This window comes from Hyla sarda, chromosome 3 (genome assembly GCF_029499605.1).
Source record: "Hyla sarda isolate aHylSar1 chromosome 3, aHylSar1.hap1, whole genome shotgun sequence".
Taxonomy (NCBI): domain Eukaryota; kingdom Metazoa; phylum Chordata; class Amphibia; order Anura; family Hylidae; genus Hyla; species Hyla sarda.
Window position 1 is genome coordinate 325,599,338 of NC_079191.1, and position 15,444 is coordinate 325,614,781.

The 15,444-nt window shown below is 39.6% G+C and overlaps 1 protein-coding gene across 10 annotated transcripts in view; it reads left to right on the forward strand.

The window, feature by feature from the left end:
- ADGRG6 (adhesion G protein-coupled receptor G6) overlaps nucleotides 1–15,444 on the forward strand; it is a 211,070-nt gene that overhangs the window by 146,772 nt on the left and 48,854 nt on the right. For all 10 annotated transcript variants that reach the window (XM_056567247.1, XM_056567246.1, XM_056567249.1 and 7 more), the window contains 3 exons: nucleotides 5,291–5,376; nucleotides 6,826–6,878; nucleotides 8,782–8,838. In XM_056567247.1, coding sequence (XP_056423222.1) covers nucleotides 5,291–5,376; nucleotides 6,826–6,878; nucleotides 8,782–8,838 — 196 coding nt within the window. The remainder of the gene's footprint in view (nucleotides 1–5,290; nucleotides 5,377–6,825; nucleotides 6,879–8,781; nucleotides 8,839–15,444) is intronic.

A 15,444-nucleotide genomic window follows, 5' to 3' on the forward strand; every position in this document is an offset into this window, starting at 1 on the left:
GTAAATAAGAACTCCATCCATCTAGTGAAAAGGAGAAGACAACAGAATAGATGTGTACAGAATAGGAATCACTATTGTTTCTACAGAATAGATGTGTACAGAACAGGAATCACTATTGTTTCTACAGAATAGATGTGTACAGAACAGGAATCACTATTGTTTCTACAGAATAGATGTGTACAGAACAGGAATCACTATTATTTCTACAGAATAGATGTGTACAGGACAGTAATCACTATTGTTTCTACAGAATAGATGTGTACAGGACAGGAATCACTATTGTTTCTACAGAATAGATGTGTACAGGGCAGGAATCACTATTGTTTCTACAGAATAGATGTGTACAGAACAGGAATCACTATTGTTTCTACAGAATAGATGTGTACAGAATAGGAATCACTATTGTTTCTACAGAATAGATGTGTACAGAACAGGAATCACTATTATTTCTACAGAATAGATGTGTACAGGACAGTAATCACTATTGTTTCTACAGAATAGATGTGTACAGGACAGGAATCACTATTGTTTCTACAGAATAGATGTGTACAGGGCAGGAATCACTATTGTTTCTACAGAATAGATGTGTACAGAACAGGAATCACTATTGTTTCTACAGAATAGATGTGTACAGAACAGGGATCACTATTGTTTCTACAGAATAGATGTGTACAGAATAGGAATCACTATTGTTTCTACAGAATAGATGTGTACAGAATAGGAATCACTATTGTTTCTACAGAATAGATGTGTACAGGACAGGAATCATTATTGTTTCTACAGAATAGATGTGTACAGGACAGGAATCACTATTGTTTCTACAGAATAGATGTGTACAGAATAGGAATCACTATTGTTTCTACAGAATAGATGTGTACAGAATAGGAATCACTATTGTTTCTACAGAATAGATGTGTACAGGACAGGAATCACTATTGTTTCTACAGAATAGATGTGTACAGGGCAGGAATCACTATTGTTTCTACAGAATAAATGTGTACAGAACAGGAATCACTATTGTTTCTACAGAATAGATGTGTACAGAACAGGAATCATTATTGTTTCTACAGAATAGAGGTGTAAAGGACAGGAATCACTATTGTTTCTACAGAATAGATGTGTACAGAACAGGAATCACTATTGTTTCTACAGAATAGATGTGTACAGGGCAGGAATCACTATTGTTTCTACAGAATAGATGTGTACAGGACAGGAATCACTACTGTTTCTACAGAATAGATGTGTACAGAACAGGAATCACTATTGTTTCTACAGAATAGATGTGTACAGGACATGAATCACTAATGTTTCTACAGAATTGATGTGTACAGAACAGGAAACACTATTGTTTCTACAGAATTGATGTGTACAGAACAGAAATCACTATTGTTTCTACAGAATAGATGTGTACAGAACAGGAATCACTATTGTTTCTACAGAATAGATGTGTACAGAATAGGAATCACTATTGTTTCTACAGAATAGATGTGTACAGAGCAGGAATCACTATTGTTTCTACAGAATAGATGTGTACAGAACAGGAATCACTATTGTTTCTACAGAATAGATGTGTACAGAGCAGGAATCACTATTGTTTCTACAGAATAGATGTGTACAGGACAAGAATCACTATTGTTTCTACAGAATAGATGTGTACAGAACAGGAATCACTATTGTTTCTACAGAATAGATGTGTACAGAACACGAGGAAGACGCCTGCTCCGGCGTTGAAATGCGTTGTTCTGAAATAAATGACCTTGGTTATCCACATTGACCCTACTTTCCTTTAAGCCATCTATCAGCATTGCTGTATATACCAAATTCCATTGCCTGCGCCTGAATTAACCCTCAGTGGTTTGGAGGTTTCATTGGATTACTGAACACCACGAGGTGGTGGAGAGGGACCGGCTGCACTTTGGACACATTTTTATACACGATCACCAGAGTTGTGCCTGTTTGCAGCACAACTCCTTGGGTAAGCGCAAATTATTATATGCGGATCCTACCCATCGTTTATTGCACTACGGAGCGCTCTCTGTGTTTTTTTGTAGTTTCTCCTTTCGGAGAATTCCAGCTGGCATCAGGAGCTTGACAGGTAGTGCTTTCTGGAAAAAGCTATGCAAATTAGCTCTCCTCTAGAAGGAAGAAATGTTTCTCTCTAGAGCCACCTATAGGTAACTACCCTGTAAGTCTATATCTGGCTCAAAAGGAAGAGCCATTTGTACTGGCTGGGTGAGAAGCCTTTGACATAGCTCTTGGAGGGTATTGTTTCTAGTTGGGGAGACCACTAGACTGCACAGTTAGTCCTACCTAAATCCTGTCACATGAATTAAGTTGCATTTCTTGGACCTCCTACACTTTTATAGTGCAAAAGAGTAATATTCATTGTCACAGTTACTTTGCCATCAATTTGTATCTTAATGCTGTGGCAGCTTAAAATGTCACAAGTAACACAAAATAGCACATCTAAAGCTATTTAGGTGTTAATGAAGAAAAAAAAAAGTAAGAATAATGATGTCTATTTCTTTCATCATTCTTTACTGACAGTAAAAATATACAATTAATTCAATTGTAATAATATTTGCCCTTTTTTCTTAGATGTTGGGTCATTCTTTGCAGTCTCCTCAGAGTGTAGTTGTATTAGGTTGTACTAATACCTGAAGATATTATCCAATTAACGCCACCTAGTGTTATAAAGTAGCAGCGCAGATCATAATATTTAGAATTCTGTATTTTACTAGAATTCAAGAAAATATTTGAAGTCTATTTTACTAGAGTTTAAGACAATATTACTGGAGTATATATAGTAATACTGATGCACAATAAAACAAAACTGAGAGTTCATGGGTGAAGAAAACCAATATTCAAATTGATGCATGGGTCACACAGTGAACACTAGTGGTATCTAATGGACACTAGTCTGGTTCTGCTGTAGTTTCTGTCATTTTGACAGAAAGAATATGACTGCATGCTGTGCTGATATCAAATAAGGAATCTGCAACAGAGGCTCCAAAAACATGTCTTTGTAGTGCCAAAACACTGTTTTCTTTGGCTTCACTCCAAACAAGATAGGCTTGTGGAAAACACTTGCAAGTTTTAAGTGGATCACAAGTCATTTATAAGCTATTGTGTGTTAGTCTATGCAAGTGTACTAGCAGTTAATGGGTCACATAGTCACATTAAAAATATTGTTCAGTCTGCAGACATCATGTTGTGGGTCAGGAGTCGCTGAGCAGATTCATTTTTTTTATATATTTTATATAAACTATTATATATATATATATATATATATATATATATATATATTATATAGTTAGTACTTTTGTAGGAAAGTTACCAGGATAACTTGTTATTTATCCTCTAAAGAACGTGTACTTAAGTATGCTCTGGAGCTGAGCACGCTTCATATCCAGGGGGTCCTATCAGCAGCCAGGACCCACGGCTAATACCGGACATCCCCGATCCGGATGATGTTCAGCATTAACCCTTTAGACTGTATGTAGTAAAATAAGTAATGTCGTTACAAAATACCATTGGTGGCGCAAAAACTAGCCTTATATGGTTCTGTTAGTGGAAAAGGGAAAGCGCTATGGCTATTAGAAGATGAATAGAAAAAAAACAGTGTATTTTGGGTGGATTTGAAAAGTGATTCACAGCTCTGTGTATAACAGTGCATGTAGAGAGAGCTGTCAGTCTCTGGCCCACTTGACTACTTAGTCCAGAATGAGCAAAGTAGTCAAGAGGGTGATCCCATTCAGTTATTGACAGCTCTCTCTTCATGAACTCATGCACACAGATTTCTGTCAATCAGTGAGTAGGAACACCAACATTAAAGGGGTACTCAAGCGCTAAGACATCTTATCCCCTATCCAAAGGATAGGGTATAAGATGCCTGATCGCGCAGGTCCGGCCATTGGGGACCCCCGTGATCTTGCACGCAGAACCCCGTTAGAATCAGTCCCCAGAGCGTGTTCGCTGCGGGTCTGATTACTGCCGATCATGGGGATGGAGCATTGTGATGTCATGGCTCCGCCCCCGTGTGATGTCACACTCTTCCCCCTGAATGCAAGCCTATGGGAGGGGGCGTGACAGCTGTCATGCCCCCTCACATAGGCTTGCATTCAGGGGGCAGAGCGTGACGTCACACGGGGGCAGGGCCATGACGTCACAATGCTCCCGCCCCCATGATCGCCAGTAATCAGACCCAGAGCGTACGTGCTCCAGGGACTGATTCTAATGGAGTACTGCGTGCAAGATCACAGGGGTCCCCAGCGGCGGGACCCCCGTGATCACGCATCTTATCCCCTATCCTTTGGATAGGGGATAAAATGTCTTAGCGCCGGAGTACCCCTTTAAGGCCAGAATGAGCTGAGAATTACCTGGATAAATGACAGGTTACCCTGGAATTTTTCCTTAAAACTATATATCATTCTGCTCAGTATCAGCCGCTCTATGACATGGAGGCTGTAGACTAGACTGCATTATCAGTGTTACATGTTCCCTTGAAGGTCAAAATGATGGACACCTTGTCAGATCCAGATGGTCCCTATTATAAATTGCCACTGGTGTAAGTCTGGCCACAAGGTGATAAAAAAGTTAGACATGGGAATAGACCTTTAGTAAAGCTAAACTGTGATTGATTGTTTGAGGACAAATAAATGAATCAATATCTCATATCCCTGTTTTATGTGTACACTTGTAATTATTTAATCACTCAATCTAATAAAAGTAGAAAAGTATGTAAATTTCTAGAGCCATGCACATATATTTTATTCCATCCCTGTGTTCTTTCAGTGTCATAATAAACATCCCCAGTAGAGCAGTGAAGTCATGTGCTGTTACAGGCCATACGTATGTTCTTTAGAACAGACTGTCCTCCCAGAAGTAAAGGGTAGAAGTTATGTATTTGGATATAATTTGAAAACAATATAAGGACTTTGCTTTTTATCCCCCTAATACACTTATGAATTAAGAACTCTTATTGAGGCCAGGAAATACTATCATCATTGACGTATGTTAATTTTTCAATAGAACACTAAGAAACTACTGTAGTTCTTTTAATAGTCCAATGATAAAATAACGTAGAAAAGCAAGGTGATGGGATATAGCTCTAATTTCACCTATTTTGTACCTATAGAAGCCTTTCCTAATGCATCCTCATATAGTTTACATTTTTATTTACTAACATTATTATATTAGTAATTAGAGTATGTGAAGCAAATAGTAGTAGATTAACCAATTCTAATGCTATGATCACATATTTACTAATGTTTTTGTTGTTTGTCTTTAGGTGGGACGTTTTATAGGATTTCTATTACTGTGATCAGTGATGTTGATAATGATGAAGTAAAAGTCCAAAACTTGGTATCAAGTTGGGTAGGTATTCATGCCTTTACTGAGAAAAATGTTATGCAGTAAGATGTATCAAAAAATAATTGTAAAGTAGTAGATAATATTTAGAATTTTTATGGTTTCAAATATTTTATAGCTATATTTTTATATTTCTACTGTTCTCTAATGGTCAATGAACAGATGTGGTCTCCTCTGCATACTATAGTGTAATGAAATGCTTCAGGCAAAACACGTATTGTCAGTTGTGTGTAATTTGTGGCTGTCCATGGCACAGTGATTCGAAGAGCACCAAAAAGTATTCCTGGTGCTCCCTCTCATATTGAAAGCTCTAAAGTCCAATTAGAAAATCTCTATCACAGCCAGTCATAGCTGAGAGGATGGGCCAGGAAGATTCTTAATACATAGAGTGCAGGGCACTTAAAGGGCTTGTTTGAAAATAGCAAAGTGGTATACTTACCTGGTCCATCCCCAATCACTTCCTGCTTTCCGAACACCTAGTCTCCGGCGCAGTTCTCTTTATTACTTGTTCTAGTTGTGTTCTGTGCTGACAGGAAATGCCCCTCAGCAGCTAATGAGAATTGACAGCAAAGTGATCAGTGCCTGAGCGGGTATTGCCTGTCCACATGGTAAATCATTCAAACTAGTAAAGAAGCCCTGGACAAGACGGAGACTGAATGCTCGGGGAATCAGAAATGATGGGGAGAGGCGGAACAGGTAAGTATACCACTATTTTCAATGCAGCCCAAGAAACATTACTGCTTTGTTCATTTTAATGCAGCCTAGACACCCTCTGCCGGAGAACCCCTTAAATGAAAAGTTTTGAGTCACCACTTTTGAGGGCTATAAACTGTTGACAGACTACCTTTAAAAAACATATGTAACATTGATACATAGTTTACTATTTCAAACCCCTAAACAGATTAGATGATTAGACAGAGACAATTTTTTAGGCACATGTTATATAAGTTGTGAGACATTAAACTCTCAGTAGACAAGGTCCCTTAGATGTTTACATTGGGAGAAAATAGCTGCATCCAGCATATAAAAGTGTAAGAAAACTATAATATATGTTATTGATAAATTACTAGGGCACTATTCTTAATCATTGGACTTCCAATACTACAGGACAGTACTGGCTAAAATCCCAGAACATCTATAGTATTGAGCAGTTTGGTCATATTCATTTAGAGAACTACTTAGTCTGCCCTGATCCCTTAGTGACTATAATGGGAATAGCTGGATAAGATATCATTAATCATAGAAGGGACACATGAATTACAGTCGGGAGGTAATTTACATATTTAAAAGCTTTAAGAAGATTATATCCAGTTAAATCCTACTTTACAACCTGTGGGTGGGATTAGATGACTAATCTCAGAAATAATTATACAGAGAGATATATATCATTTCCTCTTATGTTTAATGGATGTTTATTTACAGTCAATGTTATCATTAAACTTCGCATTTTTTCAGCTCAATGTTACATTCCGGAACTGGAACTACACAGTTTTTGTTGTGAATATTAGGTAAGCATTACTACACTTTACTTTCATTAATTAGTAAGTACAATATAGTAACATAGTAACATAGTTCATAAGGTTGAAAAAAGACCAGAGTCCATCAAGTTCAACCTATTTCCCTAATGAGTCCCTACTGAGTTGATCCAGAGGAAGGCAAAAAACCCTCATACTAGAGGTAAAAATTCCTTCCCGACTCCAAATGTGGCATCAGAATAAATCTCTGGATCAACGTTCTGTCCCTATAAATTTAATATAAATAACCAGCAATGTTCTTACTCTCCAAAAATGCATCCAGACCCCTTTTACAGAGTTTACCATAACCATCTCCTCCGGGAGAGAATTCCACAGTCTCACTGCTCTTACAGTAAAGAACCCCCGTCTGTGCTGCTGTAGAAACCACCTTTCCTCTAAATGTAGAAGATGCCCCCTTGTTATAGATACAGTCCTGGGTATGAATAGATCATGGGAGAGATCTCTGTACTGTCCCCTGATATATTTATATATAGTTATTTGGTCTCCCCTAAGCCTACTTTTTTCTAAACTAAATAACCTTAATTCTGATAATCTTTCTGAGTACTGTAGTCCTCCCATTCCCCGTATTACTCTAGTTGCCCGTCTTTGAACCCTCTCCAGCTCCACTATATCTTTCTTGTATATATAGTTGGGTAGATAAATTATCTAGGGAATAGGGATTACTTTACAATTATGATATGTACCAAAGAGAATAACTGTCAATCTACTTATATTAATACAACTCTCCTTTGTATTGGAACATTTGATGGTGGCTATAGCTATAATAAAATTGTGAAGTATAATATAAAACATCAATTTGGTTACTGATTTTAGATTCTAAATTCTGTTTCAAAAACTACAGCTGGAATTAGGTTAATTTTCATTCACAGTTTACATTCAGACATGTAAAGTTTCCTTCTATTCCAACAACTCCTTCTTGGTACCTTATTTGTCCATGACTGTACGTGTTAAAAGGGGTATTCCAGCCAAATACATCTTATCCCCTATCCAAAGGATAGGAAATAAGATGTCTGGTCATGGGGAGCCCGCCGCTGGGACCCCCCGCGGCACCCACATTCTATGCGGACGGGGCTGCTTCTTTAGTCTCAAAAACTTCTGTGTTCCTGGGACTTGAGACGTGACATCATGCCATGCCCCCTCGTGATGTCACGCCACACTACCCCTATTAATGTCTATGAGAGGGGGCGTGATGTGACGTCTCCAGTCCAGGAAACACAGAAGCTTCTGAGACTGGAGAAGCAGCCCCGAATGCGGAGGCTGCACGGAGATCATGGGGGACCCGCAATCAGATATCTTATCCCCTATCCTTTGGATAGGGGATGAGATGTATTTGGCTGGAGTACCCCTTTAAGTGTGTAACAATGTTGTATTGAATTTGTATCATAAGAAATTGGAACTCTTAAAGGGTTTTTTTAGGCAAAATTGATTGCCTATCCTCAAGATAGGCCATTAATAGCTGATCAGTGGGGTGTCGACATCTGAGAGCCCCACACAAGAGCTGCAGGGCCCAGATAGAAACACACTGTGTGGAACCAGAAGCCTCAGCTCTGTATATTGTGTAGTGGTTGGCTGTGTCAGGTTGCTGCAGCTTAGTACCATTCATTTCAGTGGAAGCCGAGCTGTAGTAACCCAGTATTGCCACTACAAAATGTATGGCGCTCTATATTGCTATATCTGTAGTCAATCTTTGCTCTTGCTCATGTTGCAAAATCTCTTTTATAATGCTATATGCTTTATTTTGACACATTGAAAATGGTGGTATTCATGAGGTAACATCATTTTAATTTTAACTAGCTTATATGGATAAATAAATATTATAGATTGTCTGAATTCATGCTTACAAATCCTTCTATTATTATTTGCTCCTCTCATCTAGCATTACACCTGTAAATGTACGGGAAGCCAGAAATGTGGAGACAGTCATGAATAATAGGTAAGTCAGTAGACAGAGAAACAGGAAGGTTCACTGGACTAGGAGGCCATGCCCCTTCCTAAAATACTCCACCCACTTTAAACTAATTCCATCTATTTTACAAGCGCAGTGTAAATTTCTAAAAATGCAGACAGTTTTTGGCAAAATGAAAGTTTGCACAAAAATTTGAAGCGTCTTGACTCAATAACATTGCCATATATGGTTGATTCCCCAATAGTGTTAGAGTTCTTAGTTAATTCTTTTTTGGAGAAGGACAACTCCATTATGTGTCAAGTGTGTCAGATGACTTCTCTATAGAAATGAATGAAACATACAAGATAATGGGGGAGATTTATCAAAACCTGTCCAGAGGAAAAGTTGCTAAGTTGCCCATAGCAACCAATCAGATCACTTCTTTCATTTTTGAAAAGCCCTTTGAAAAATGAAAGAAGCAATCTTATTGGTTGCTATGGGCAACTCAGTAACTTTACCTCTGGACACGTTTTGATAACTCTCCCCCAATGTCCACAATGAACATGGGCCATCCTATATTTAAGTAGGAGAGCTTTGCCCTTATTCTTATGTTAATAAAAGACCACTGGGGTGACATACATTTATAAAAAGGGGGTAGGAAAGTGGAAGCGGGTATGTTTCTGTAGATACAAATATATAGTTGGGTGTCTCTATGATCAGTAAACTGATTATGGTTGCAGCATCCTGTACAATGTATATACGCTATAACAGTATCCATGTAAATTATTCAGGTAAGTGTAAGTAATATTTTAGCAAAATGACATAATTTTAGATTATATCTAGATTATATACTAAGATTAAAACTAAGGATATATTGTAACTACTCTTTGGGTTTAACCCCTTAAGGACTAAGACCATTTTGGCCTTAAGGACTCAGACAATTTAACTTTTACGTTTTCATTTTTTCCTCCTCGCCTTCTAAAAATCATAACTCTTTTATATTTTCATCCAGAGACTAGTATGAGGGCTTGTTTTTTGCGCGACCAGTTGTCCTTTGTAATGACATAACTCATTATATCATAAAATCTATGGCGCAACCAAAAAACACTATTTTTGTGGGGAAATTAAAACGAAAAACGCAATTTTGCTAATTTTGGAAGGTTTCGTTTTCACGCCGTACAATTTATGGTAAAAATGACGTGTGTTCTTTATCCTGAAGGTCAATACAATTAAAATGATACCCATTATTACATACTTTTCTATTATTGTTGCGCTTAAAAAAAATCACAAACTTTTTAACCAAATTAGTACGTTTATAATCCCTTTATTTTGATGACCTCTAACTTTTTTATTTTTCCGTATAAGCGGCAGTATGGGGGCAAATTTTTTGCGCCATTATCTGTACTTTTTTTGATACCACATTTGCATATAAAAAACTTTTAATACATTTTTTATAATTTTTTTTAATAAAATGTATTAAAAAAGTAGGAATTTTGGACTTTTTTATTTTTTCGTTCACGCCGTTCACCGCAGGGGATCATTAACATTTTATTTTAATAGTTCGGACATTTACACACGCAGCGATACCAAATATGTCTATAAAAAATTTTTTTAAGTTTTTTGGGGGTAAAATAGGAAAAAACGGACATTTTACTTTTTTATTGGGGGAGGGGATTTTTCACTTTTTTTTTACTTTTACTTTTACATTTTTTTACATTTTTTTTTTTACACTTGAATAGTCCCCATAGGGGACTATTCATAGCAATACCATGATTGCTAATACTGATCTGTTCTATGTATAGGACATAGAACAGATCAGTGTTTTCAGCTATCTTCTGCTCTGGTCTGCTCGATCACAGACCAGAGCAGGAGACGCCGGGAGCCTGAAGGTGAGGGGACCTCCGTGCTGCGTTCTGAATGATCGGATCCCCGCAGCAGCGCTGGCGGGTCCCTGGCTGCGATCAGCAGCCGGGATCAGCCGCGCATGACACAGGCATCGCTCCGATGCCCGCGGTTATGCACAGGACGTAAATGTACGTCCTGGTGCGTTAAGTACCACCGCACCAGGACGTACATTTACGTCCTGCGTCCTTAAGGGGTTAAAGGCAAATATATATTTAAAGTATGGAAGATAATTTACAAACAGTCAAAACAGCATAATGAGTAGTATAAATGTAATATGTCATGGGAAACACTAAGTGCTATACACTATTTGTCCTGTATATGTGCATTTGATCACAAACTCTAGTTGTCAAAACAAAGGAACCTATTTCTGATGGTACCCATTTTCATATACTGCTTTGATTATAGTAACAATGTAGGATTTGTTATACATGTTGTTTAAATTAAAATCATATGTGAGCACTTTTTGTAATCAGCTCTGGGCCATTGCAGTGTATTTGTGCTATATTAACTACAGCTGTGTGGTGTAATGTTAAATGTATGCTGTTAAATGTACCATATAATGTATTCTCATAGCTAAAGTAATCATTGATGTTAATGGATTGCTTGTTCGTAAACAGCATAGTTGCCACTGGGGGTACTGCAGATACATTTTCATTTCATTTTCTATACATGAAACTTTAAAAAAATGTTTCTTGTCACCCCAGTTTGCTTGTTCTTTCTTATTAATATTATCTTATATTTTCAGATGTGAATCCCTTAGGGACACAGCCCATCTGGACCTTAAAGGGGTACTCCACCCCAGATCGCAGGGGGTCCGTCCCCTGGGGATAACATGTCTAGCGACGGAGTACCCTTTTAAGGACACAGCCAGCTTAATGTTTGCATTTTTGTTTTCTCCTCCTCGCCTTCTGAAAGCCATAGCTTGTTTAATTTTCCATCTTCAGACTCATATGAGGGCCTGTTTTTTGAGTGACCAATTGTTCTTTGCAATGACACCTTTCACTTTATCATAAAGTGTACTGTGAAACAAAAAAAAGTATTATCTTTGGGGGAAAGAAAACTGCAATTATGCAACTTTTGAAGGGGTTTTGTTTTTCAGCAGTGCACTTTACTGTACAACTGACATATTCTTTTTATTCTTTGGGCCAATACAATTAAAATGATAACCATGTTTAAATGTTTAATTATGATTATCTAATTAAATTTCTTTTAAACTTTTTAAACAAAATAAGCGTGTTCAAAAGTGCCCTATTCTGACCACTGTAACTTTCCTATTTTTGCATACATGGGGCTGTATGAGGTCTCTGTTGTGTATATGTCACAGTTATTACAGTTACACCCTTCACCATACTTGATTATTAACATTATTTTTGAATAGTTCAGACATTTGTGCACGCTGCAATATCAAATATGTTTGTTTATGTTTTCAATTTAAAAAAGCTGTTTTTACAAAGTTTACATTTTTATGTTCCCACTTGATTGGTAATACTATTCCATGCTATGAATATGCTTAGCACTGATCATTATTATGCCATCTTGACTTATCGAGTGCCGTGGTTATGCTATAGGTGGTCAAATGAGGCTCTCTTACCCTCGTTATTCTTTTGATGACAGGATCAATATTTATCACAACATCTAAAGAGGTAATGGCCGGCATTAGCGTGATCGCTGAAATCTGTCATTATCTGCCATGCATTAATCGATCACAGCTCCTGTGGTCAGTTCATGTACAGGACGTAAAGCGTTAAGTATGAGGGCATCAGGACGTACATTTACAGGATCTAGGGGGGATTTATCAAGACTAGGGATGAGCTAATCGAATCTGACAAATCCAAATTTTTTACGAATTTCAGGAAAAATTTGATTCCCAATGAATGCGAATATCGCCGCAATTCATTACACTCGCTTCATTAAACTCCATTTAGTGTGGTCTAGTCTCCAGGATATCTAAAATGGTGGATCTACACGTGAGGACAAGGGGAAAAGAATCCTGGGAAGGCATGAAAGCTGGTAGGCAGGATGACCCTTAATCACATGCAGCCTGCAGCTTATCAGCAGCCTGCCACCCTTGTGATGTCACAGCCCTATATAATCGGCAGCCATCTTGTGGCCAGTCACTTCAGCCTTTTATTGCAGAGAGAGAGGGGGGGGGGGCAGACAGCAGTGTGTGTTGCATAGAAAAGCATTTTTACAGCAGCGATTCACCTCCCAGTCACATGAGCGTTCTATATCAGAGAGGGACAGAGCAGTGAGTTGCACAGAAAAGCTTTTTTACAGCAGCTATTCACCTCAAGCCCAAATCCAGCCTAGAAGAACTGATAGGGAAAGGATTGAGATTGAGAGAGAGAGAGTGGAATTTTGAGTGTAGTACACAGCTACTGTGTGCTGCAGCACTGGTGTGTACAACAACTGGAAAGCTAATAGTAGCTAGCCAGTTAGGGTGAGCAAAGCACTAAAAGCATATTTTCCTCTATTAAGTGTAACCTGTCTCTACATCTAAATGGTGTACAATTTTGTTCCTTTTAAAGTCTTAAGGACCTAGATACTGTGAAAGGCCAGGCAAAAGTACACACCTGCTGGTGTTGTAGACAAATACTGTTTTAAACGTAGTGGAGCGTACTGTACTCCCCTCATATATGCACTAAGTATGTAAGGCAGAGAAGTGCCAGGACATGCACAGAGGAGTGTCAGAGGCCTAAATTCATCAGGCAGAGATCGCAGTAGACTAGGGGCGAGTGGCAGCAGGAGTCAAAGCGAGAGGCCTGAGCTCCCGGTACCAGCTAGTGGTTGTGTCTCTACCAGCAACATCTGCCGTCATCGATTGGTCATCCACTTCATCACAAGTGACATTTGACACCCCCAGTCAACTGTCAGTGGGTTCCTCAGACACAACCCTCAGTTGGCAGTCCCTGTCGTCCCATTGCCTCTGTCCTCTGCTGTTTCCTCCTCCACAGAAGTATCCTATGCTGTGGGTTCAGTTCCACTATTTAGTGAGGATGATCTACTAGAGGACAGTCAGCAGCTACAGCCCAGCCAAGAAGAGGAGGAGATATCTGCCGCTTCCTTCACTAGGCGGACAAGTAGTGATGAGGATAGTAGCGTGGGAGGTGGTTTTGCGAGCGTTCAGGCCACTGAAGCAGACACTTTTGAGGAACCTGAGTAGGACATCAGTGACATGCAGACACAACTCGATGATGAGGAAGCTGATCGCACATTTGGGACTCGGGTGCAGAAGGGGCTTCATCATCATCAGGAGAAGAGGGTTGCAGGTTGCCCGTGAGGCGGCAGCTGAGCGTGCTCGGGGTAGACCACCTGCGGCAGCCTACCTTCCCGGGAGGTAGTGGAACAGTGGTTCCTGGAGTCGGCGGTAAAATAGCAGTCAATCAGTGCAGACTGTTGGTGGGAAAATCAGCTAATCGGTAGTGTGGCCGATTTTTCATGGAGGGTGTTAACCTGGCCACATGTAAGATGTGTCGGCAGAAGGTGAAGCGTGGCCAGGGTCCCAATGTTGGCACCACGACCCTTTGTCAACACATGCAGCGTCACTATAAAGCGGCCTTGGAGAACCATGGCTCCGATGTGGTGGTCCAGCCTGCTGCATCACCCAGTGACATGCCACTCCCCACCACCTCACGACTTCTGGGCATCCAAATTTGATTTGTCCTGGAAAAGCTGAGTTTGCCCTGGAAAAGCTGTCCTGCCGGCAAGTAGTGTGCCATGAGAGCGGGTGTTTAGTGTGGCGGGGGCCATAGTAACCCCAAGGAGAACTCGTCTGTCCATGAAAAAATAGGGAGAGACTGACCTTTGTAAAGATGAATCAGGCATGGATCAGCCAGGATTTCCACCCACCAATGCCAGATGCATGAGTAGATTGACCATGGTGCCACACCAACACTTCACAAATATGGATTACTCTTCTTAAAAAGGGCGGCCCCACACAGGAACCAATCCCTATTTGTGGATCGCCCTTTTAAGAGCGAGTAACACTTGCCAAGAAGGGAATTCATAATGCGAGAGTAGGGCCTTACAGGGGAAGTTTTTCCCCAAACTGGTTACAATGGACCATACGTTGTTCCCTTCCACCTTTTAGAGGTCTTTGCATCAAATCAATACTTGGTGGTGTAGGTGACACATGGTGTTTTTTTGCACACCTTTCCTTTTGTTTGATTTTAAAAAATTTTTTTGGGTCTATATATTTTATCCTAAGTATATTATTAAAAGTTAAGTTATACCTAATGCATATCCTCAATACTTACTTGTGCACACTAACACTCTTACAAAAGCGACCGTTTTCTTCTGCCTACCTGCCTCAGCTACTATTCTGATCCTGCCACCCACCTGATGCCACACATCTGATGCCAAGTTCTCCTTTTTCCACCCACCTTCATCACCGGGTACTGGTATTACCGCCCACCGCACCACTCTGTTACCGGGTCACTTTAAGGACTCCTGATGTTGCTGCTGCCACCTCCAGGCTGTCTCATTCTGCCACCATATGTTCTTCTCATGCTGATGCCAGATCCAAGCTGTCTCATACTGCCACCATCATATATTCTCCTCATGCTGATGCCAGCTCCAAGCTGTCTCATACTGCCACCATATGTTCTCCTCATGGTGCTGCCACCTCCAGCCTGTGTCATTCAGCCACTATATGTTCTCCTCATGCTGCCGCTAACTCCAGGCTGTGTCATTCAGCCACTATATGCTGCGGCCAACTCCAGGCTATGTCATTCAGCCACTTTGTGGTCT